The 26,456-nt window shown below is 31.4% G+C and overlaps 1 protein-coding gene and 1 non-coding gene across 4 annotated transcripts; one reads left to right on the top strand and one right to left on the bottom strand.

Annotated features, from left to right (window-relative positions):
• The first annotated feature begins 20,763 nt into the window (after positions 1–20,763).
• On the top strand, positions 20,764–20,844 carry TRNAL-CAG. Its single transcript has one exon. It is a non-coding gene; the product is annotated as a tRNA-Leu (tRNA).
• Positions 20,845–22,752: 1,908 nt separating this feature from the next.
• On the bottom strand, positions 22,753–26,135 carry LOC114179868. 3 transcript variants are annotated; one of them, XM_028066351.1, is made up of 5 exons: positions 25,877–26,135; positions 25,403–25,798; positions 23,664–24,078; positions 23,329–23,539; positions 22,753–23,141 (listed from the first exon to the last, which is right to left on the bottom strand). In XM_028066351.1, the coding sequence occupies exons 1-4, from the start codon at positions 26,037–26,039 to the stop codon at positions 23,338–23,340; spliced, it is 1,176 nt and encodes a 391-aa protein (XP_027922152.1). In that variant the 5' UTR covers positions 26,040–26,135; the 3' UTR covers positions 22,753–23,141; positions 23,329–23,337. The 3 variants fall into 3 exon arrangements, with proteins under 3 accessions (XP_027922152.1, XP_027922151.1, XP_027922150.1); XM_028066350.1 differs by having other exon boundaries at positions 22,894–23,127; XM_028066349.1 differs by lacking the exon at positions 22,753–23,141 and having other exon boundaries at positions 23,143–23,539.
• Between the last annotated feature and the right edge of the window lie 321 nt (positions 26,136–26,456).

Below are 26,456 nucleotides of genomic sequence, written 5' to 3'. Positions count from 1 at the left end.
TTGGATTCCCGAGAGGAACCACCTGGCAGCACGAATTGGGCTGCCAGGCGATGTGTGCTGTTCAACCCAGTTTTCTTGGTTTCTAGATAAAGAGCCTGGCGGTGATGAATATGTGTCAAGCGACACGAGCAAAACTGGTTTGATTTTAATGTTTTGAGCTTTCTGGGCTATTTTTGATCGGTGGAAAAGGTGTTTTAATCATAGATTGATTAAAAGAAAAGGGATTATGGTGAAGTTGTAGTGTGATGCGAAGGAAATTGATGAAAATGATAGATATGCATATTAGGGCTTGAACATTTGGAGTTTTGAGTATTGGAGTAAATTACGTAGGCAAAATTTAATGAAATTTTGTGTATTGGAAGTGAATTGAGTGGAAAATTTATAGACTCGTATGAGTTATTGGTGATTAAAAATTTGTGCAAGGTGCATGACCAAATCTGGAATTTGTCCAGAAAGTGATGCACTGCTTGGCGGCTCGTAGCTTGCCGCCAAGCGATAACGATGTTAGTGACTTTTGGTGGCTGGTGCAGTGTGGCTCGAGTTGAAAGGTGCACTCAGGAATTCAAGTGGAATAGAATAAGGGAAAAATATGTTAAAGTGGAATTATGGTACCTGGTATGATTTAAGACATGACAATAAAGCATGATGTTGTTTTAAGGGTTAAATGAATATAACTCTTGAGGTTACAACTTCAAGGTAAATATAGTGTAAATTCTGGTTTGGACAAGTTGTGAGGTGGATTTCTAGAAACTTGACTCTGTTCTTTGGCTGGGTCCAGATTATGATTTAATTAGGGACAAACGCTTAGGTAGTTATGTATGGAAAATTGGATATGTAGTTATTATTTTGGAATATGACTTGGAATTGTGATCTATCCAAGATGAACTAGCATGGAGTGAAAATAACTAGTAATCTGAGATGTAACCTGCTTGGTGATTGGTAATGGTTTAGTGGTCTTAGACAACATTCAGAATTCTCAAAAACCCATCAGCTCGTGCACTGGTGTGGCACCTAACGGTGGTGTTTGAACCGCCAGGCGACAACATTAATTCCAGAAGGTCATAAAGACGTGTTGCTCTTGGCTGTGAGGTTCGTCCCGCCAGACGACACCTGTAGATAGTGAAATCAGAGGCGCTTGGTGCCTGGCGGCATGTGTTCCCTGTCAAGCGGTCTGGAAGTGTATTTCGCCTGGCGACTCAAGAGCAACGCCAGACAATAATGCAGAGGAAGAGCTTATGTTTTGCTTGCTTTGGATATGCGTGGTCTACAAGGCTTGGGTGATATCTCGAAGGTCGGTTTGCTGGTGTTCTTTGAGTTGTGGCTCAGAATGTATCCCTTGAGTTGTGACTCGGGATAGGAGTTAAGCACGTGACATTCCTTGAGTTGTGGCTCAGAATGGTATTTCTTGAGTTGTGGCTCGGGATGGCAGATGAACACGAGAAACTCTTGAGTTGTGGCTCGAGTTGGCGAGTGTTGCCGATGTGAGTGTGCAAGTTGTGGCTCGTACGAATGGATCCAAATAGATTGCCCTCCTCAGTAACTAGCTGACAAGTTTGGTAGTCTTGAAACGTTACGAACTATGTTCATATTGGAAACTCCACTTAGCGTTACGGAGTATGGTCCGTAACAGGTTTCCCGCACATGCTCTACAAGTTGTGGCTTGTAGGTGTGGCAACAAGACATCTTGATATATTCGTCTAAAGACGTAGATCATGGATGACATGGTGGTGGCCATGTGATATGGAATCAAAAGATGAAATTCCTTTAATGTGTTTGTATATATATGTTTTGTATATATGTTTATTTAACTGTTAGCTCACCCTATCTGCTTGTGTTTGGCGATGATCGTGTACGCGGTACATGGGAATAGATGATGTTGTAGGTGGATCTGGTGAGGCATAGAGCCGGAGCGGGGGCTAGACTGGGAGAAGTTTTTACCATAGTTTATTATGTTTTTGAATAAATTGTAAACTTTTAAATTACCAGACTTTGATATTATAATGGAGTTTTATAATTATGGATTTAAGTTTATTTTACGATGAAATAAAGTTTTAAATTTCTCGCATTTTTTTTTGGGAAATGAAATTATAATAAATGATGTTTATCCTTATTTCCTTATTTTAGTATTTAAATTCGTAAGATCCGGTCGGGATGTTACATCATCTATTTTAACAAATGTCTTAGAAGCCACTTTTGAGGGGAGTAAATAATGTAAGAAAAAACACTCTCATACAAGAGTATGAGATGTTTAGGATACAACTAAAGGAAATAATATATGATGCTCAAAAGAGATTTACTCATAAAGTAAATCATCTTCTTGCTATTGGAAAGAATTTTGACAAAGAAGAAACCAACAACAATGTTATGAAAAGTTTGAATATATAGTGGTAGCCAAAGTTTACTAATCTCAAAATCAAAAGATCTCACAATGATAAGCATGACCACCTTGTTTAATAAACTAAGGGAGCAAGAGAAAGAGCAAGGAAGACTTAAAGAAAAAGAATAAGTAGGAGAAACAAAGAATAATATAGCTTTTAAAGCTAACATAAAAAAAGGATGATGTGTGCATGGAAGAGAAGGGCATGAAAAATTCATATAGTGAGAATTTAAACTTGCTAGTGAAGAAATTTTCAAAATCTTTAAAGTACAATAGCTAAAATAAGAACAAATATGCCATGCTAAACAAGAGCTACAAAATTTAGGATAAAGGACAAATGTAAACATACTACTAGTGCAGTAAGCAAGGTCACATTAAACTTGATTACCTTATTTTGAAATTGAAACATAAACTTGAAACAAATAAGGAAGCAAATAATTATAGTAAAATGAAAGAGTTTATAATGCCTAGGAAGACAATGCCTCTAGTACAACTAGTAGTTCAAGTGGAAATGATAAAGAAGAGGCAAATATATGTCTAATGGTTGATGCAAAATCTTCAATAAAAAGTAGCGTGAGTAGTTTTAAATCTCAAACAAAAGAAAATTATTATCGACAACTTAATGCATTCAAAGAACTACATGAAGAAACAAAGAATCTATCTTCTTTGAACAACAAACTTAAAAGAGAAAATAAATTGTCAGCATTAGATGTTGGAAATCCCATTAGACGGGTCTAAGATAGAATAGGTTTTGATGATAACAAGGTTAGACTAACTAGAACTATATCTTAGACAAAGCTCTTGACATAGAAAACGGTATGTCAAGCATTAGACTTCATTGGACATATGAACATAACCATTGGACAACCTAAGAATGTGTGCACATATTGCTTGTGAATATGAATATATATATATATATATATATATATATATATATATGTGTGTGTGTGTGTGTGTGTGTGTGTGTGTGTGTGTGTGTTTTGTTCAGTTAATATGTGTTGAATGGGTTTAAGCCAAACACTAGGGTAACAAAGAACATGTTAATGTTTGAAAGAAAGAAGCAAAAATATGAAAAACAAGACTAAGACGAACTTTGTTGAAATCATTGGGTAGACGAATGGAAGGCTGGATCAAACAACTAAGCCATTAGATGACTAAAGTTCTACGCAAGTGTCAAACGACTTGGGTTATGATGAATGTGTTAAACGTCACAAGACAGCAGGTCAAAATACAATGACCAGATGACTCAAACACTACAAGAGCATATTGTAGTATCAAACAATTGTTTTAACTAGATGAGTCAACCTAAAGTAATAAAGCACTAGATTTCTACAAGGGAGTACACGAGCCACAGCAAGTAAGCAGACAAGAAAAGGAAAAAAAAAATATTAAACGAATCAAAGCGCTAGAACAAGCCAACATAATATATTAGACGAGTCACTTCTCCCGCCCTCAAATCTACGAATGTGAACACATCTTTCACCTATAAATCATTGGCCGTTATTTGCTCACCATAGTAATAAGATAGTCTCGACAAATTTGCATTGAAATACTAATTATATTTCTTTTAATATAATAATTGATTGTATTAGGAAATAATTAATTATATAATCAATTATATTGGTAAAAATTTAGTTTCCTATGTTTAAAAATAATTGATTCTTTTAGGAATTAATCGATTATGCTAAGCATTTATATAAGTAAAAAACTCAATTTGTAAATAATTGATTATGTTGATTTAAAATGTTTCTTTAGGTTAGACATAGGACATGATAATCATTTATATATAAACATAATTAATTATATCAATCAATAATCCCAAAAACTCCTTTGAAAAGGAAGCTCTCTCATCCATTGAATTGATTTCATACTTTTGAGAAAGAGAACCTTGTTATTTTCTTAAAGAGATATTCCAAAAATGCCATGCATTATATCTTGTTTGAAAAATAAGTGTCCAAGATTAAAAAAAAAAGTGGTCATGCTATAAAATTTTCTATTATAGTTCTTCACATATCAAGTTATATCTTTTCTTTGTCTTGGAATTTGGATATGATATATATTTGCACTAGTGTTTGTCTGTAAATAAATAATTGAATATTTTTATTATATCAAGAAGATTTTTTTTTCTTGGTCTAGTTCCGTAGATTTTTTTGTAATTAAATATTATTAAAATTTAGAGAAAATCTGACTTAAATTTATTAAATTAAGTGGATGTAGATTAAGAAAAAAATTCAAACCCAGTATAAATAGTTCATTAAGATTTTCTTTTGTTTGTCTTCGTTATTTGTAAAGTCTACATTAAACTCTTTCTTGTATCATAGGTTTTTAAGACAAAAGTTTTTATTTCTCTGAAAATTTAAAAAAATTATCAATTAATTCACCTGATTGTGTTTTTAACCATTTTTGTTCACAAGTGCATTGTAAAAATTGACACTTGCAAAAGATAATATTTTAGAAAAGTATTCCGTTATATGCATTATGGATTTTTCTTTTCTTCGTTATTATAATAGTCTTAGCAACCTTGCATATATGTGCAACTAATGTTAGATTACTGGATCTAACTCTAAGTATAAAATAAGTGGCTTTAATTAATTTATCATTTTAACTAAACTCAAATAATTATAAAGAAAAGTATAACTAAAATAATTTCCTTTATTAGTATAAATTTTAGTGTAGATAGACAATGATTATAGATGTTTAATTATAATTAAACACCAGACGTCAAAGATTCTGGTCCACCGTCATTGATGAGCAATGACATTAACTTTTGATTATTTCTTTACCTCCACTCCACATGCATATAATCAATCATCAATTATAAATTTTAATTTCACAGTGGTTGGTGTCTTTTGGCAATGCCAAAAGGGCACAGAATGAAAAGGGTTTAACGTCCCTCAAGGATAACATCCCGTCTACCTAATGCCCTTTCCTTTTCTTTTCAGAAGATGGTGCAGAATTCATTAAACTAAAAAAATTAAATTAAAAAGGTTACATAACTTTCGTATTGGATAAAAAAGTATTATGATGTTTTTGCTGTCAACATGCCTTAATTCATTTTAGAATAAAAATATCATAACAACATAAATTGAATAGAGGAGATCGTGCGTATTTGTGTTCATGTATATTTTTGTTTGCATTCGTTGTCTTTACGTGTGTTTATGTTTGCGTCTATGTGTGTTTGTATTTGTGTTTATATGTGTGTCTAAGAAATAAAATTTATCTCTTCTTAGTGTATCTCTATTGAAATTCCATCTAAAACATTCTCCTATATAATACATGATGTTATTGTTGAAAAATAACATAACAAACACACATGATAAGTTAGTATTCTTTAAAAATTATCATACATTCTTTCACATCCCATCTCATGGATATCATTCATTAATTCCATTTAAATAAATTGTATCACAGCAACAACCTCAAGAGTCTAATATATATAATAAATATAATATATATATATATATATATATATATATATATATATATATATTAGTCCAACTAGCTATCTCTCATGTTATACATATAATTATCACAAGCACATGACTCTACTTTTGATAGACTTGTACATTGAATTTGATTTAGAGATGTGCATCTGACATAACCTTCACTAAGTTGTCATACACAACAAAGCTACATTTTAGGAACTAAGTCTCCCTCATATGGCAGGATTAATTCCTCATGACCTATGAGATATAGTTCTTTTTCATATTACAAACTAGGTCATAGGAATCTCTATCAAGTCTCACCACCTAATATCTTACTCTTTGTGATTGTAACTCCAAATACTAATAGGGTCAGGATAATCTCTTTTCAAAATTTTCATCCAATACAAAACCTAACACCTCTCAACAAAATATTTCCTCCTTCAAACTAACAATGTCCAAAGCACAACACATATGATTCATATATTCTCATTCATACATGTATTTATTGCAATTTAGTTTCAAATACCATAATACATCACATATAGAAACATTTAATCTCAACAATGTGCAAAAACAGATCATGAAAAGTCAACAATTTTTAACATTAAAAGAATTTAAAACTTATTTTTCAAAGTTTTTGAAATACTCTCTAGCTTAGCCAAAGGCACTACTCATAGAATCGTCAAACGAGCAACCTCTTGAAGTTTTTACCAAAACAACTCGTCCAACAAAGAATTGGCTCGCCCAAAGATCCAACCATTGGGACAAGCTCACCTAGCAAGACCTGACTCACTCAATGACCAATCCTCTCTAAACTCTAGCGTTTTTCACAAAATTAATTTTGTCCAACGAACCAAAACACTGGAAGTCCTTTTTAAAGACATGCCAAATGAGAAATGAAATTTCAACTCTTTGAATTTTAATTAAATAAATTTCGCTCAACGAGACTACATAATTCAGAAACCCAAACAGGCATTAATTTATCATATGGGCTCCAACTAGGTAGGAATATCTCTTTTTCTAACCAACGTTATATAATTTGTTTTGAAATAACATTTCAATGAACCAATTTGACTCAAATGATATATCAAAGTCATATTACTACTTATCTCACAAAAAACATTTTAATTCAAAACATCTCATTTTAACATTCAAACACATTACATACCAAAACACACAGATTATGTACATCAATTGTCAACTTTGGTGACCACGTTAACCCTACATTTAGATTTTCTAACCTAGAGTGTAATAAAAAACATACTAACTTCCCCTACCTAGATCGAACTTTTTGGCTTAAGATCAAACTTTAAGACCTCCAATTCTCACAATATCGCACCTTTAGACAAAGAACTCGTAGTCACATGGAAGCACCATCATTCCTATTCATGAAAAACTTCAAGAAAAGGGATAAAGATGAAATTACTCATATAAAAATTTTGATCAGATAGGATTGCTCTACTCTACGTTAGGATATCTATAGTGAACGTTGATCTTCAAAAGGATGAATATATTTTTCAAAATCTTAGAAATATATCAGAGAAAGAAAGGAGAGGAAAATTTAAAGAAAATATGGTCTTTTTAAAATGAAACTTGAATCAATTTTTTTATTTATAAACTTGGTATTTTAATAATATAAATATTTAAGCTTCATTTATAATAGACCACATTTAATCCTAATTGTGAAAACCTAGAAAATGGGTGCTAAGTTATAGAAGGTTTAATAAAATGGTATTCAAATATTTTATTAATAAAAAATAAGCTATAAACAGGTTCTTGTTATATAGAGTTCATATAGAAAACTTGTTCACCTCTCTAGAAAACCTCTCCTCTCAATCATTTGTGACTTCTTTCTAAGCTTTATCACTCATGTCTCATCTATTTTTTAATCAGAGACCACCTTTGAGCTCACGACAAAAAACCCTACTCATCCATCTGATTGGAATAGCAATTGGGAAGTTATTCCTTCACCCTTTCTCTAGAAATTCAATTTGGTCTTCCTGTAGCTCATTTTCTCCAAATTGGTTCTCTATATGTTTGTGATCTTAACAATAGGTTCATATCATTGATCAAAAATTATTTTTATATAGATTGAGTCATCTTCACTAGTGAACTGTAAAGGTAGAACTTTTAGAACCTTGTAGAAAAATCATATTTTGTGTTTGTCCTTATAAAATTGAGTTTTGTTGTTAATAAGAACTTCTCTAAGAGACCTTTGATTGACTAGATTTGTCACTTCTGGAGCTAAGAGATTGACATATTAAAACATTATGAAGTTTATTAAGTGGGGAATAGTTAAACAAGAGCCAATTTGGTTAATTAAAACTCAAAGGTGAAATTTTTGCTTCTAGTATATTGTCGAGGCGCCATTGTAGCATCTTCGGGTGCCACTTAGGTAATGGCCACTTCTGGACCCCCGAACACTCTCAAATCAATGTCTTCTTAGGGGTGTAGCAATTGGGCACCACTTACCCAACGTTGGGCACAACCCTATTTTCAGCCCTAAGCTATTCGGAAAAATTAGGATTCTCACTTCGTTAACTGTTAGATCGAGCTGAAATTTAAGAACTGGTCTTAGACACATTATTCTTCTTTTTTGCCGTTGGGATCTTTGATTAAAGGTATATGGGTAGAGTAATGCATCTCGCAATTTTGGTGTATTTAATGGAAACATGGTAATTGAATTTTATGCTAATGCAATAGAAAATAAATTATGTATTATTAATGATTCAATTGAATTGAATGATATATGATGAGTTTGGATGAACGTAGGAAACATATGTATGACATGGTGTGATAATTTTAGCTTTCTAAGAATATGATGTGTGAACGAGGTGAGAAGGTTGTATTTGCTTTTAAAGAGTTCTATTTTACTTTGGTTTATATGATTCATGTGGAATGAGAGAGTTGTTGACATGTGAAGCCAAGGTGGTTTGCTTCTTGAAGATTTGATGAAGACTTAATGAAGCTCTTTTGAACTATCTTGAAGCCATTACCATTAAAATGAAGCCTGCATTGATGAAGGAAAGGAGATTTGATGATATCCATGGTGATCAAGGCTGGAACGTGTTCTTTCCATGTAGTTACATCATTATGAAAGTGTATTTGTAGTTTGTAATTCATGTTGTAGACCTTATAGCATTAATTAGATGTAGTTTGGTCTTTATTGTGTTTTTAATCTGTTGAATGATTTTTTAACAGGTTAAAATGTCTCTTTTAGTCTGTTGAATAGTTTTTCAACAGGTTAAAAGGTTGGCTGCAGTAGTCTTGAACTGCAACAAATTCAACCAGTTGATTTAGTTTTTAATCGATTGATTTCACTTAAGTCAAGTGAAATCAATTGATTGATTTGAAAATCAACCTGTTGAGTTTCGTAACAGTTTGACTATAAAAGTTGTGATTTTCGAAAGAGAGGTTAGTTGATCATTTTATAGCACGATTTTGTTCTGGAAACTTGTGGAAACTCTTTCCTTTGTGATCGTACGTGTTGCAGCTGTTGAAGATTGATGTTGGATAAATTCTTGGAGCTTTTGGCTTGGTTTGATGCTTGGAGAAAGTGGTTTGTGGTAGGATGAGTTGTGCTACCACTGAGGTTTGATCTTTCTCAAGCTTTGTGTGTGTGCCTGGTGGTTTTCCAGGTCTGCAAGAGGGTTCTTGCTATGCTGGTGTGATTCTTGTGTGATTCAAGAGTCTTTTGTGGTGTTTTTGCATATTTTGGAAGTGTAAGGGTGGATACTTTGTAAAACTTTTGAAATAGTGCAAAGTCAAGCTAAGGTTGCCTTGATAAACTGGATGTAGCTCAGGTTTGAGTGAACCAATATAAAAATCTCGTGGTGTCCTCTCTTCTCTAACCTTTCTCTCTTGCATTTTCATTTTAAAGTTTAAAGAACTTATGCTTTAATCATCTTTTTCATGTTCTTGCATGTTTTCATGGTATCTCCAGCATTGAACATGTTTGTACAATCATTTGGAACTAGTCTTGATCATTCTTGAGCATTGTTTCTGGTTTAAAATTCAAATTCGCATTTCTGCATTTTTCCCAGTATTTCAGTCGACTGTTTTTCTGTTTCAATCGATTGATTATACCAGAACAAAATGTGTTTAGTAAAATCAATCTGTTAACTTTATTTTTGATCGATTGGAAGTGTACAATTAAAGGTGATCGATTGGTGATCTATTTGATTCAATTAAAGGTGGTTTTTAACTTGCAAAGATAGCCTAAATTTTTAACTAGCCAATTCAACCCCCCCTTCTTGGCTTTTCAACCATTTCAAAACTAACAAGAGTTAGTGATCCCCAAGGTGAAGATGATAATGTATAATTGATGTTGAATCTATTGATGGAATGTCTTATATTAGGACTATTCTGACTCAGCTAAGTACTAGACTCACATAGAGAAAAATACTTGGAGTGAGAGTTGAAGGAGGTCATCATGTATGGATTTGGCTTATGGTTAAACCTACATATGGATGATTTACCTTGTTATACTAATTGGATTAAGGTATGACCATGGGATGGCGAGGAATGGCCCTGAAAAGTTGAGGATGGATATAACAAGTGTAGGGTCTTAGAGCCTAATCAATACATAGAGTCCTCTGAAGGTCTTGTTTATGGTATGATTTCTTTGAAAGAATATTTATATGTCATGTGAGATTATGTAATGGATTGAGTCAATGTTTGTTAAATGAAATGAATTATGAACACAATTTTATGATAGATCTTTTATTATGGTCATAATGTTTTAATTTATTCAAATATATGTATAATCCTTTATTATGGTCATAATGTGTATCTCTATATGAATATATGTGTGATCATTTATTATAGCCATAATATTGAATTGTTTGTTGTTGTTGTTTGTAATTCTTTCCTAATGATCGCTTTTATGGAGTGAGCAAACAAGCCATCAGGTGATAAGATGTTAGATTGTAGGGAAAGAGGAAGAGATGGAGTATATGAGTTTTTGGTTTGATGTAGAATAACATTTTCTATTGTGTACTCTTATCCATTTATAACAACACTAAATTATGTAATGAACCAATTCATTTTTTGAAAATCTTGGATGTGGACTATAGGTACACATTTTGAATTTGTTATGTATGTCTTTTGTAATCATATGACAAGGTTTGCTCAAATACCTATATTATTTGCTCATATGAAGGGTTAACCTTTTGCTTAGAATAATAGATGTGAGCAGAGTTTTCAAGAGTTGAAGAAAAGGGTGACCAATTCACCAATTTTGGTGATTCCTAATACAAGTAAGCCTTGTGAGGTATAATGTGATGGTCACAATAGGGCTTAGGTTATGTGATAATGTAGGAGAAGAGGGTATTGTCCTATGTTTCAAGGTAGATGAAAGTTCATGAGAGGATCTACCACACTCATGATTTTGAGTTAGCAGTAGTAATGTTCACCTTGAAGATATGAATGAATTATCTCTATGGTGAACAATTTACTATGTTTAGTAATCATAAGTGCCCTAGGTACTAGTTTGATCAAAGAGAGTTAAATATGACATAGATGCGGTGGATGAATATTTTGAAAGATTATGAGTTTCAATTGATGTATCACCCAAAAAAAGCTAATATTGTGGCAGATGCTTTGAGTAGAAATGCAGTTTAAGTGTTAGCAATGATGATCAACGAGTTAGACTTAGTTGAGTAATTTAAATTTGAATATAGGAGTAGAGTTGCATGTTGATCACATTAGTTGTAGTCAGTTGACTATAACTAATAATTTCCTTAGGATGATAGAAAAGACAGTTCATAGATCCTAGCATGAAATGTACCACTGAGTTATTTGGTACAAATCAAGTTAAGAACTTTGTGATCGGAGTAGATAATGTTTTGAGGTTTAGAGGCAAGGTATGTGTGTCCATGGTCATCAAACACGTGAGTTAACTCGTTAACTTGTTCAGGTTTATGTTTTCACTTACCTTAGGCGAATTAACTCGGAAGCAAACTCGCTTTTGGAACAAACTCGAAAGAATCGATATGAACTCGGTGAACTCGGTTGAACTAGAAAGTCTGCAATCGAGTTGGAAAGTCAAGAGGGTTTCTTCCCTAAACCCAAAACGACTTTGTTTCTACTCGCATTAGAGTTAGGATTTGTGTTTGTAGTCTCGTTCGCAGTGTCTTTGTGGTCGCGTTCACAGTTGTTTGTGGGTGGTTGTGTTTTATAGTGGCGTTCGTGATCGATGTGAAGTGGTCGCGTTCTCCTTCCCGTCGTTATGGCTGCTCTCATTTCTTTTCGCATTGACCTTCCTGTGCATATGTTGTCGTTGCCTTCCTGCTGCTTAGGTAATGGAAAACAAAGTTTTATTGTAGGGATTTAACTACTACGCTAGGTTATTGAAGATGAAATTTGAATGTAGGGTTTCAGATGACCATTTGGGCCTCAAAGTATATGGGTCAAGTGTCAAATTTTAAAATTTGTGTTATATTAAATGTTATATATAATTAACAAATTATTATAGATCAATAATAGTTAAAAAAATTTATATATATATAATTTGATAATAATAATAATATTTTAATAGAAAATATAAAAAATTAGTTATATTATTTTATAATTATAAATTATTATATTCTTTATAAATTTTTTAATATTTTTTTTAATTTAAAGTAAATTCTTACGAGTTTACGATTTGAGTGTACGATCTGAATTTACTAAGTTCTCACAAGGTCATGTAAACTCTCAAGTTTAACGACCTTATGTGTGCCAACAAATAGTAAGTTGAAAAGGATGATTCTTGGTGAGGGGAATATGAGTCGTCTTAGTATGCATCAAAGCATGACTAAGATGTATTAGGACTTGAATGGGTGCTTTTGGTGGTCGTGTATAAAGAAAGAGGTGACTCAGTGTGTTGCAACTTGTTTAACATGTTAAAAGGATAAGGTGGAGCATAAGAGACCTAAGTTTTTGTTGCACTAGATGGATATGCCTGCGTGGAAGTGGGATAACATTGTTATGGACTTTGTTGTCCATTTGCCATGATCAGTAAGGGGTCACGATGTTATATGGGTAATAGTGAATCAGTTGACCAAGAGAATTCATTTCTTTCTTATGAATCTGAGAATGTCTATAATCAACTGACATAATTGTACATCAACAAGATGGTGAGAGTGCATGGATTACCCTCAAGTATAGTGTCAAACAAAGATCCCCAAATTCACATCCAGGTTTTGGTAGACATTACATAAGACTTTGTGGAGTAGGTTGAGGATGAGTTTTTCCTATCATCCTCAAATTGATGGACAATCTAAGAGGACAATGCAGACCCTAGAAGACTTGTTGAGAACATGTGCGTTGGATCATCTTGACGTATGGGATGAGTTGTTGTCCTTGGTGGAATTTACCTGCAACAACAATTATTATACTAGTATATGAATAACTCATTACGAAATGTTGTATCGTAGAAGCTATACAGAAGTACCTTATGTTGGTATGAAGATGCTAAGGAAGTTTTAGTGTGACCAAAGTTGTTGCAACAAATAATTGAGAAGGTTAGGCAAATCCAAGAATTGATGAGGCTCTCGCCGAGTAAGAGAAAATCTTATGCATATAAGAGGATGAGACCTCTAAAGTCTAACGTTGGAGTTCACATGTTCTTGAGAGTGACTCCTACCGCTAGTGTTGGTAAAGCTATCAGGTCCAAGAAGTTTTCTTTTACGTACATTGGGTCTTACTAGATTCTCAGAAGGATTGGTTTGGTGGCTTATGAGATTGTTTTACCTCTTTAGTTAGCAAAACATCACAGTCCTTATGTCTCAATTGAGGAAGTACATTCATGATCCTAGTCATGTGTTGGTAGTGGATGATGTACAAGTCAAATAAGACTTATCTTTTGAGGCTAGGCTAGTTAGAGTTGTGGATTATCAAATTAAGCAACTTAGAGGAAAAGAAATTTGTGACGCCCTGACTATTATGTAAATAGTTATTATTTGATAAAAGATGGAATAATTTTTTTTTACAATAAGATTTTTCTTGAGAGAACACTAATAACATAACTTCATATCCGTATATATATATATATATATATATATATATATATATATGTGTGTGTGTGTGTGTGTGTGTGTGTGTGTGTGTGTGTGTGTGTGTGTGTGTGTGTGTGTGTGTGTGTGTGTGTGTGTGTAAATAGTTTACATCTTTGTAATTGTTCATGAAATATTACAAAAATATGTATTATGTATAATATTAAGAGTTCTACCACAAAATAAAAGATTATCTTCTGCATTTTTAATATCTCTTAAAGGAGTGAGGTCTTTATAAGCCTTGAACATTAATCTAAATAAAATCAACAAACATTACAGACACTTAGGGCCTAGAGTTTGACCTACAGCCACAAGACTCAAATTCATCTTATCAGACATATGGATCCATATTCTACTTCTGATGATCCATTATGAACATCAAAAGTTATTTTGGAAAGTGATTAGGTAGTTAAGTATTTCTCATAAAACACTGGTACAATCATAATTATTTCTTTCTCGAGAATATTAGCCATTTATCGGCTCATAAAAGAGATATATACCACTACCTAACATTGACGATGACGATCAGGTATCGGATAGTCCCAAGTTTGGCCTATGAATATCCTAGTCCAACACGTTATTTTGAACTATCTAGATATTCACCTACTTGGTAAAACTTTCTTAGACCCCACCTTGGTCCTTGCCTTTCATCCCACAGTGTAACAAACTGCGACTTCCCAAATACAAACTCTCTGACATTGGTTTGATCTTAACTTATTGAAATCAGACTTAACTCTTTTTTAATTGACATACTCTTGGACATTTTCAAAAGTCATAAAATGTGATGACTATCAAATTATGTCATTATATAAACTATACACAAAAAATATAAAATGATAATAAATACACTTGTAATTTCCTTTTATCCAAGCTCACTGAATAAAATAATATTTTCTTTTACTTTATTTTTATATTTTTGAATTATAAAATAATCATAAAATAAGAATCAAAACAAGAACTTTAAATAAATAATTAAATATAGATTAGAATGTTATAAACAAATATAATAACAAAAATATAAATTAAACAGGACCGTAACTGGAGATATATTAAATAAAAAAATAAATAAGACCAGTGTGTAACTGGAAATAAATTAAATGAAATAAATAAAAGGATCAGTCCACAACTGAAGATAAATTAAAAATAAAAATAAACATGACTAGTGCATAGCTAGAGATAAATTAAATAAAATAAATAAACAGAACCAGTACACAACTAGAGAGAAATTAAATAAAATAAAGAAACAAGACTAGTGCATAACTGGAGATAAATTAAATATAATAAATAAATATGAATAGTGCATAACTAGAAATAAATTAAATAAAATAAATAAACAAGACCAATACATAAGTAGAGATAAATTAAATAAAATAAAATAATAGGATCAGTGCATAACTGGAGAAAAATTAAATAAAATAAAAAAACTTGATCAACGCATAATTGGAGATAAATAAAAAAAAATAGGACTAGTGCATAACTGAAGATAAATTAAATAAAATAAATAAACAGGATCAGTACATAATTGGAGATAAATTAAATAAAATAAAGAAATAGGACTCGTGCGTAAGTGGAGATAAATTAAATAAAATAAAGAAACATAATCGATGCATAACATGAGATAAATTAAATAAAATAAATAAACAAAATCAGTGCATAACTGAAGATAAATTAAATAAAATAAATAAACAGGACTAGTGCATAACTAGAGATAAATTAAATAAAATAAATAGACAGTACCAGTGCATAAATAAAGGTAAATTAAATAAATAAATAATTAAACAAAACTCGTGCGTAACTAGAGATAAATTAAATTAAATAAATAAATATGACTAGTACATAACTGGATATAGACTAAATAATATAAATATAAGAGGATAATAAATGAAAATAAGTTAAATGGAAGTAAATAGAATAATATATGATTCGGAATAAATAAAAGATTAATATAACACTTGTGATTTTATCAAGATTGATATAAAAACGTTTAACATCACTCCCCCCTTACCTTTGATGCTTGAAGGGGCACACTAGCAATATTTTAAGATAACTAAGATCTCTTTGAATCTTTTGTTCCAAACTTCTCACTCTTTTCTCTCTCTATATATTCTCTAGTTCTCTTTGTTCTTTCCTTCTTTCTTTCTCGCCTTTCTCACGTAACTTTTATCTCTTTTCCACATTCTCTCCCCATGTCACCTATATTTATAAGCCAAAGTGCAAGAATTCATACATGTGCATTAATTGCATGATTGCATTTACCTTAAATGCACATTATTCCTTCTTATCTCCTTGTCTTCTTTCTTCTTCTTTTTTTCTTTTTCTCTTTCACTCAATTCTTTTATAAGCAAACCATGTGCACACTTATGATAACATGTAATTAATGCAAAGATTCTCTTCATTAATTATAAGCAAACCATGTGCACACTTATGATAACATGTAATTAATGCAACGATTCTCTTCATTAATGAAGAGATAAGCCTTATATCTTTCTTTTTTTTCTTACCTAATCACTCTTCCCTCATTTCTTTTGCACTTTCCTATCACATTCACACATATTTACAAGTTAAAGTTTTAAGGAGTTTTCACATGTGCATTAAATGCATGTTTATTCCTTTCTTATCTCTTAGATTTAAGATTAGAAGATTCCTTTTTTTTAACCTATATATATATATATATATTATTGGTTTCATTTATTATTATTTTTATTTTACTTATTCTCAATGTTTTTTAAAAACTAATTAATTTCTTTCTCAATGTTCAAATTATATCTAGATATAATACAAAGCATTAGTAAAAATACAAAATTGTCTAACTCTTAATTTTAAAGTAAAGATAAAGTAAATAATATAATTTCTTAAAAGTAAGAATGTTACACAATTAGTATGATTAAAGTGTTGTGGGATGACAGATCAATCGATTCTACCCAAGAGTTAGAGAGGATATTAGAAAATCTTATCCCTTTTTTTCGTGGTAAGTTAATTCTTGAGTACAAAAGGTTCTCTTATTCGAGAATATAAGGACCTAGAAAATCTTTTAGAGTAGAAATAGTTTCTATAATTGACACTTAAAATCTAAAGTTATATATTAAATCAATTAATCAAGATTCATTTTATTAAACTACTATCTCTCTAGAAAGAAAACCATTTTCCTCTTTTGCACTCTCTCTAAGTTTCTGACTTGTCTATCTGCCTATTTGAAGATCAAAGTGTATCATAGGAATCCTTGTGAAAAGTAAATACATTTTCATCTGATCATAATCTCAATCAAAGTAAGTTCATCTTTTGTCTTTCTTTTGAATCTCTTTAGAAATTTGTTGCATGTGGGAGTTGTCTTAGGACTCAAGATGAAACTCTATTTGGTTAAGAATGTTAAGTGTGATCAAATCTTTTATCTGAGTTTTTTATGTGTAAATATTGTTTCCTGTGTGAGTAGGGGCCTCTAGAGGTAAAGGAGATTTTGTGTTAGTGACCTATAGTTTAGGTAAAGGAAGCTAGATTTTTAAAATTGATTGTATGATTTTTATTAAAACTTATTAGTTTAAATTTGATATATGTGATGAGATAATAGAAGTAGTATTATTGGTTGTGTTGTTGTGTTAAGTTGTTGTTTTATGATATGAATGGATACTTGTTTGTGATCAAGGAACCATATACGAAATAGGTATACCAATTTGGATTAAATGGACTCCTAAGACTGAATATGAACTAATAAATAATTATTTTTGGTATGGAAATGAGATAAAAACACTTTAGGAGTCATTTGTGCAAATTAGTATATTTTGTAAATTCATGTTTTATAAGAGCTCAATAGGCGACTCAAAACCACGATTAGCGAAATAAAAAATTTAAAATCCATTAGCCATAGCTCATTAGGCGGGCCTATTAAAAATAGGTTCCCAATGGCTTGGTTGTTGGACGAGCAAAGTTGTTGCTGGACGAAAAAATTATTTTGAAAATCCAATGGCTTAGGGTGGTATAATGTCATTGGGCGATGGCTAGGTTTGTTGGGCAAAAATGGAAAATTTTCACTCTAGCGAATGGGCAATTCCCTGCTGAGCTTTTGGGGAACTAGTTGTTGGGTGACCCAAAAATTTGTTGAGCAAGTGTACCTGAAGGAGGTATTCATTACTCGTTACGCAACTTAGAGAGCTTGTTTGGTGAGTTTTTGAGAAGGAAAATGAGTTCTTTTAAAAGAGGAAAGTGTGATAAGACAAGATATTGAATGTTTGTGTATGTGAAAATTATTATTTCCAAGGAGAAAATGCTTTGATGAGGCATTTAAGATGTGTATTGAATAGGAATTTCTAGACAAGATTATTCAAACTCTACTAGATATTTTAACTCATATAGATGAAAATATCTAGGTGGTAAGAGTCGATAGAGGTTCCTATAGTAGGATTTGGTGTGAAAGAGAACTAGTCTTGCATATTATAATGAATTAATCTTGTCATATGAGGAGGACTTAGGTCCTAATATTTTGGGTTGAGTAGAGTCTATTTCAAAATTTCCAAAATCTACTGAGTGTTCATATAAAAGATGCAAAATATTTGAGTCTAATTCAACGCACGAGTCTTTCGTAAGTAGTAATTTAGTGTAAGTTAAGTTATGTATATAATGGATTAATTGTTTCATATTATTTTAGATTGATATTCATGGTAACTTTGTTGAAATTTTTGTTAGTTCTTAAATCTTTTAAATATTCTAGCTTGCCCACTTACAACACACAACCTTTAGGTCGAAGTATATACATCTCAAGCATGAGACTTGACATTAATGGGTGATCCAATAGTGGGTGGAACAATAGGACCAGCAAACAAGAAATCTTGTTAGGATATGCTTTAATAATGACTTTGATACAATGTTAAGAAGTGGACTTTAAACCTAACTTAACTCCCAAAATCGGTTTATAAGATAAGGTTCCACTTATATACTCTAAATTAACTTTATCTCTAATTGATGTGGGACTTTCAACATATTTGAATCAAGTTTAATCTAATTTTTATTTAACCTAATTAGGTTTATTTAGATTAAGTTGTATTAGATTTACTTATTCTATTTAACAACCCAATACAAACATGTAAGTAATTTTTTAAAAATAATTATTTATTAAGAAAACAACCTACAAATTAATATTTTCAATATTTCCTTGAAGGTAATGAAAATATTCACAATACATATATAAATAATATTCATATGATAAAATATAAAATTATTTTCTACAATAAAAAACTTACACAATAATATTTTTAATGTACATATTTTGTATATCGTATTTTACTTCTGTAAGTATAATTATTATTTTGTATAACCTCATTTACACTTTACAAATCACTCACCTAATAAGAACACAAAACACTGTAACAAACTGCCTACTAATCATCATTGTTAATTGTTTATTTATTTTTTAAAATATAGATACATGAAAATGCTTTTTTTCTTTAACATGTTTATTATATAATTTGATTGAACTAAATTCGATCAGATTTATCTGACTTAAAATTCATGAATTTATTATGAACTTAATTTTAATTAAAATTATGAACTTAATTTTTAATTAAAAAGAGCAGAAACCACTCCACCTAATCCAGTTACTGAAGCCAATTAAAAAAGTATAAGTTGCTTGGTTACATTCCTAGTTTCCACGTCCTTCAAACCCTAAAGTGACAATAGGGAACAATTGGGGAAATTTTATTTTACTAGAAACTTGAAAGTGACCATTGGGCTGCCATCATATGTGTAGGGAATTTCACATTTGTAGTTTTTTTTATTATTATTGAATGGGTATAATTCTTTTTTTAATTTATTCAAATGGGTAAAGTTTAAAAAGTTACATAAATAGTAGAAAACTTAATTTTAATTTAATAATCAAAATATTCAAATATTGTATATTTTTTAAAAGTTTTACTCATTTCAGTAAATTTGAAAAACAATTACACTAATTTAATAAAAAAAACTCATATTTATGTCAAATTTTTATTTTTTAAAATATTTTATAGAAAATAAAAAAAATGCCTATAAATGATCTTTATATTTTGAAAGATAAAATTTAAAATTACTTTATTTCTAAATAATGTGAAAGTAATAATTGCACCATAGTACTCATTATTCATATAAATGGATATGCATTGTTATGATAATGTAGAAGTACAACCCAACCAACCTATGGTTCCCTAGATAATGAGTGAAGTAACAAAACCACTAAAATAAAATCAAACTCCAAAACCATTATGTCTATAAAAAATTACAAAACAAAACTTCAATCATTTCAAACTTCACCATCAAATTCCAAATCCAATTTTATGTGGCGCAAAGTAAAGTTAGCAACACAATCCTTGGCCCTACATAAATGTTCGGAATTGAAGAGTGATAACAAAACTAAAATAATAGATGTACTACGTTGTATTCATTCATAAAAAGTGGGAACAAAAAAACAATTCAAGACATTTCTGTCTATTTATTTATTTGCTTAAACCCAACAGAGAGTACATAAGTAATTGTATGAAAAATATTTCAGTTATTTGTGGAAGAATAAAAATTATACTCATTATGAAAAATATTTCGGTGTACTTTTTTTTTTTACTCTATCAACTAGTAAAAGTTATTTTGATCATGACTTTTAAAATAATAATCATAAAATTAGCAAACTTACGGTACATAATTAATTATGATTAAATGACGATATAAAAGATCTTCTTTTATTCTTAATGAACTAAAAATAAAAAGTATAGATATATTTATCGTTCCTGTTTCGTATCTGCGAGTGAAATATTCCTGGAGGTCCTATTTTTTTTTTTATTTCTATTGTAAAATAAACTATAAAAAGTAGTCCTGAATTCACATGCTCCAAACTAACATACCAGTAAGAAATATAAGCATAGAAGAAATAAATTTAAGAATAATTTATACTCTTTCGATTGATTTATCAAAAGTCAAGATGGCCGAGTTGGTCTAAGGCGCCAGTTTCAGGTACTGGTCCGAAAGGGCATGGGTTCGAATCCCATTCTTGACAATTTCATATTTTTGTTTTCTCATGCTTTAACTTTCATCCCAATTTTCAAGAAAATGGACAAAATTACTAAGGATGAGTTTATGTTTTTATTCTGGTGAATTGTATTTATTTTAGTGAATTATTTGATGGGGAAACTGTTAATGAATGACATGTTTGGGCCTAAATGCGTATTATGTGTATGTGGAATTTTGACTACGAGGGTTAGAAAGTGATCTCATACACATTTTATTTCAGGATGGATTAAGGTAAAATTGAGTCACTTTAAGAGTTCAAAATTTCGTAATCTAACTTAAACTATTATAGATTTACGAGTTAAACAGGTTGGATAATAAATAAATTACCGTAAACAAATTACTATTTGTGAAGAAGAGGTCGGTCTATCTTTTATTTGATTCAAACTTAGTTAACAAACAAGTAAAGGAAATTAAGTTTAATTTAATTAACGTTTAAAAAAGTTAAATTTTTCTTAATTGAATCGACTTGAAATGATGATGAAATGGATTAGTAAGTTGGTTTATTGGAATTTGACAGCTTGGAGGGAATATACTGAGCAGTATTTAATGTGTTAAGTGGTTGGAGCGTCACACCAAAAGACTTTTTGTTTGTGTGATTGGAATGGAACACTTACTTGAGTTATGCGCCATCAATTCTTTTCATTTCTAAATTATTTAGATGTGATTGGTTAAGAAAAGAAATAACAAAAAGATGACAGCTGAATAATCATTCATTTTATATCTCGATTATTGATCATTGTGCTTGTCTTTTTCACCCTTCTCATCGATCAAAAATCAAAATTCATAATCATTTCTTTGTCAGATAGGACACCGTAATTTCACACTACACTTTTTTTACTACATTTTACATTTTCTTTTTCTTTCTTCTAAAATTATAAAAATTAATTTTTTGTTAAAATTATTTTACTCTTACTAAAAATTTTCATGTTGATCTTATTCCTTATCATTATTGATTTTCTTTTTTTTAAATATAAATATTAATTTTTGTTAAAACTGAAGTGATTAAAATGTCAAATAACCTTTTTTATATCAAATATTCTAACTTCTATTAAATTTCTATAATTTTAGCTAGGTTTCTACCGTCAAACATTTATTAAATAACTTTTTATAAATATAAATAATATCAAAAATTTTATATAGAAAGAAATTGTAAATTTTTTAATGATAAAAATTTGTGGTTATATAAATTTTAAAATAGAATATCAAATAAACTAAAAATATATTAATAATTTGAAATGAAGATATTAACAATAAATAACATATATAAAGTTATGTTGTGTTAGCTTTCATGAAGTAAACCCTAACTTAAGTGGATATATAAAAAGCGAAAGAAAACGTTCTGTTAGTGGTTCTTCCCTCCCCCCAACAGGTGAAATGAGAAGAAAGTGAAGTAATAGTTATATTTTTATTTGGGTGTGGTGCTTTTGATTGAGGAAGAAATAGATAAACAAAAGGATTCATATCCTATTATACTACACATATTGCAAATGAATCGAAACAATCTAACTTTCAATTTTTAGGTGACCAATGAACCAAATTTGACATCATAGTTTTTGAATTGATGCGATAAATCGTTTTATTTGCAATTTAAAAGTTTGAATTAAAACTTGAATTTGAAGAATTTAACTTGATTACTGTAATTGAAAATTAAATGGATTTTATAATTGAATACACTAACACTGTAGAATATGATGCATATCTCAAAATTACGAAAATTCAAGCCGGTGGTGGCATCTCTCATATCTGCTGATTATTTGCTTTGAGTAAGCCCTACTCCCTTCAAAGGAAGAAAGTATAATCCTCTGCTGCTCAAGATTTTTGTCATCCTTTCCTAATCAATGCCAAGTTTCAATGAGGAAGTCCTTCATTACTTTAAATCTTCGATGAGAAAAACTTTGGAGTTTAATCCGCCATAACCATTTACTACTAAGAAAATGGTCATTTGCTCCGGTAAAATGTATTCAATGAACTAGAATGTTAGATAATACATTGCAGAAGCCCTTTCCAGAAAAAAAAAAATAGAGGCGTCCAAAAATTATATAAGGTGTAAGAAGAATACCATTTTCTTTTAACAAGGATCAATTGTTTATTAATCATAATTCTGTCTATGATTGTCTGAGATAAATATTCTCTCTATTCTGTGGAAAAGCACGCTAGAATTGGTCGATGTATTGTGGTTAAAGGTACAAAATGGCACTAATCCTTCCTAGCTTCAATTTGAGGACATCCAGTCTTATCCATGATCAGTGTTCTCCTCAAAGGCATATCACTAGCATTCAAAAACTGATAGAAGTAAATATTATACGTTATTCATCAAGCACTACAAGGCAGAGAGAGCTTGTTTCCGCAACAGGAACCCATGATACGACTCGAATTTAAAAAAATAAAGATAATGATCATGAAAGAAACTAAAATCTGGGAGCAATACAAAATTATGACAGGTGAATGTTCAAAAATTCATACACCAGACCTGAAAGCTTCAAGCAGTAACCTGATTAGATTCTCGCAACCTCATGCACTTCGCATGCAACCTCTCCATGAATGCTGGATTGGCACGGAGCCTCTCCTTTACATATGAAGCCCGGGCATCATCTACTAATTTATTAGCTTTTCCTGCCTCCTCAATGAGTGAGAGAAGTGTCCTTAAGCAGTCTTTTCTGTTTTCTTCTCGATGTTCATACCTTCAAAATACAGAAAAGAAAAATTTAAACACAATTGTGGCTGATTCAAGTGAACTAAGACCCATAACCAAGTCTGCAAGATCAAATAATACATGAATGAATGTTTACGAAGATAGGACTCTACCTCTCACTAGTTATTGTAAGCTCGTCTCTCCCTGGATGATAACGCTTTCCAACCAATTCTCTGAGACGGCGAAATTGGTATTTTGAAAGCCCTAGCTCCTTCACAGTAACAGAAAGTTTCACTTTCCTGTTCTTCGGGTGCCAGGCATCACCACCAGGAGCAAAGACTACCCGAGTTTGCCACCGCAAAATTGGACCTTCACCTGGTGGATCGTCCGAGTCCTTTTTCTTATCCGGCACAGTAGTATCATCAAACTGTGGGACCTCCTCTTTTTCCATTATCTTCATGTATTCTGCTACCATCTCATCCTCAAACTTCTTAAATTGTTCATAAGCTTCTTCGGGTTCAAGTTCTCCTCTTTCACACATGTCCCCTAGCTCATTAAATTTTATTTCCACCTTCTGCTTTATATCATCTATCATGACATTAAACCAAAGAAAATCAGCACAAATAAGCATACTCTAACCACTTATAAACCTGACTATTCACGAACACATTTGAAGTTAAACATCTCAAATGCAAATAGAAATTCATGATCGTGAAAATTGTGCTGAAACTTGCAAAAACTGTCAAGCACAAAAACATAACAAGATAAATAGCATTCTAGTGAAATCTACAAATCTTTTAAAAGTGAACTTACTAGCCAACAACAAAGTAACAGTGAAGGGAGATACTTACCTATTGCATTCCCTTACATTCTTCTGTAACCTTAATTACTATTCACTACACAAGGGTATATCACTAAAAGTAACATGAAAAAAACTGAGACATGTGAACAAGCAACTGAGGTAAAAGGAGGAGATTCCACCAACTTTGATTTAGATCAAATTTAAGCACAATTAGTTTAAGTGTTTTTGCCCAGTTTTCCTGTCCAAATTAGAGTTCACCTTGATAGACTATGTCAATCTTTAATGCAAACTTTCATTATAAGGATTAATAATTCAATTATGGTAGGAAAACACCATAATAAGCACATAAGAAACTATATTAAGGTTTTGCTCTTTTAGCTTATCATTATATATTTAATATACTTCATATTAATTTATAAGAAACTACATTAGATATTATTTCATTGCAATTTTATTAATTTAGTTACATAGAGCTTAGTATTTCAAAAAAGATAAATAAACAATAAATTTGTTTAAAGATTGCTTAAAATTTAAATATAAAACAGACAAAGTATTAAAAATCAATGGTTTAAAATTCTAAATTGCCCCTGCGCATATATGTCCTTAAAAATTGCAACATTTGATATACTTCTTCTTAAGTAACTTATACTAATGTGTACCTATTTGTGTTCTTAAGTGAAGACTTATCTGTTGGGTGCTGGATCATTCCACATCTGACCAGAGCATCTTCCTTTATTTAAATCCCAAGGTCAGGATTTAATTGAGCACTTAAACTTTTACCTTTACCTAAATTTTTTACTATCGCCTTTAGATGTTGGGTTTAATGGTAGGGGAAGAAACTGGTAGTGTAGTTGTAATGAATCAGAATGTTGCCAAAGTGGGAAAGACATTTCAGAGAGCAAGCAAGATACATGGAACAAGAAGAGATAGTTGAGACTTTGAGTAAGCAAGCATATGAATGTGAGTGCTACCAGATTATACTACCAAGCATCCAGCTTAATTATACGGCAATGAGTGCTAAATGTTAACTTGCCTAACCCCATACTAGGTCTCAGCATTATTCAGAAAGACAAAAAATAAGTGCAATGACATTGAGAATGGTGTACGGACCTGGGAGGAGTTTGTCCCAGCTGAGCATGTCCTCGAGAATCTCCTCGCACTCCTTGGTGTCCCTAAGAAAACCGTGCTTGATCCCATCCTCAACAATGTCGTCCCACTTTTTATCATCCATGTTGAAGTATTCGTCCCGCACCATCCTCTTCATCACCTCATCCCTAGCGTTGTACAAATCGTCGATCTCTTCATCGGTTTCGTGCATGTCCTCGAAATCGGACTCGAAGTCCCCGTCTTCGACGTCGTCAAGGGGGCGACTGCTGAGCTCGTCCATTAGCTCGTCGTCAGTCTCCTCGTGCTTCCCCGACAGCTTCCGCTGCAGAATCGCCTCCATGATCGACGGCAGCATCTGCTCGTCACCCTTCATGTAGCCCTCAATCCGCCTCTTCAGCTCTGGCCACGCAAATCCAATGTGTCAAACGGCGCCGTTAGAATGCTACAATTGATGAGAACATAGAGAGAGATACATACCTTTGTTGTCGACGTCGTCGGGGTTTTGGGGAACCGGCAGCGGTGGAGTTTCATTGGAGCAGAAAAGTTTTGGTCGCAGAAGAGTTGAAGCGGCGGGTGCAGGGGCGGAGTGAAGAAGGTTTCGTGTGAACAGAGTTGCATTTCTCAGAACAGTTCTTCTCATTGTTCTCTGTTTCTCTTTCTCACTCTAGGGTTTCTACTCCCTTTCCCCTTACTTTCTCATTACTTCTCTCTTCATTTTTTTTTTTTTGGTTGAATCCTACGGTTCTGTTTACATCTTATTATTACCCTTTTAAGCATTAGAGATAATATCAAGGTAAAACATTAATGTAAAATTTTAAAAATTAATAATAAAAATGTCAAATAAATCACATAGTAAATTAAATATATCTTAATTAACTATTTCAAATTATAAAAAAATGCTCTTACATTTGAAGTACTTGTCATTTCTCAAATCTCCCAAACCAATACATAAATTTATCCTTACAATAAAAAAAAAAACATAAATTGCCCTCAAATTCTCAAATTTCATGTTTCCCTCCTTAAAAGAATCAAATACGAAAAATTGCAAACACATGTT

This window comes from Vigna unguiculata, chromosome 3 (assembly GCF_004118075.2).
Source record: "Vigna unguiculata cultivar IT97K-499-35 chromosome 3, ASM411807v1, whole genome shotgun sequence".
Lineage (NCBI taxonomy): Eukaryota > Viridiplantae > Streptophyta > Magnoliopsida > Fabales > Fabaceae > Vigna > Vigna unguiculata.
Note: the sequence above shows the minus strand (reverse complement) of the source record. Positions and strands in the feature narration are given on the sequence as shown.

Bases quoted from the DNA above. Each gene is read 5' to 3' on its own strand.
- LOC114179868 (XM_028066351.1), bottom strand. From the start codon at position 26,039: ATGAGAAGAACTGTTCTGAGAAATGCAACTCTGTTCACACGAAACCTT. The intron at 25,799-25,876 runs GTATGTATCTCT...TTGCGTGGCCAG, and splicing joins CGACGACGTCGACAACAAAG to AGCTGAAGAGGCGGATTGAG. The intron at 23,540-23,663 runs GTAGAGTCCTAT...TGTATTTTGAAG, and splicing joins CTTACAATAACTAGTGAGAG to GTATGAACATCGAGAAGAAA.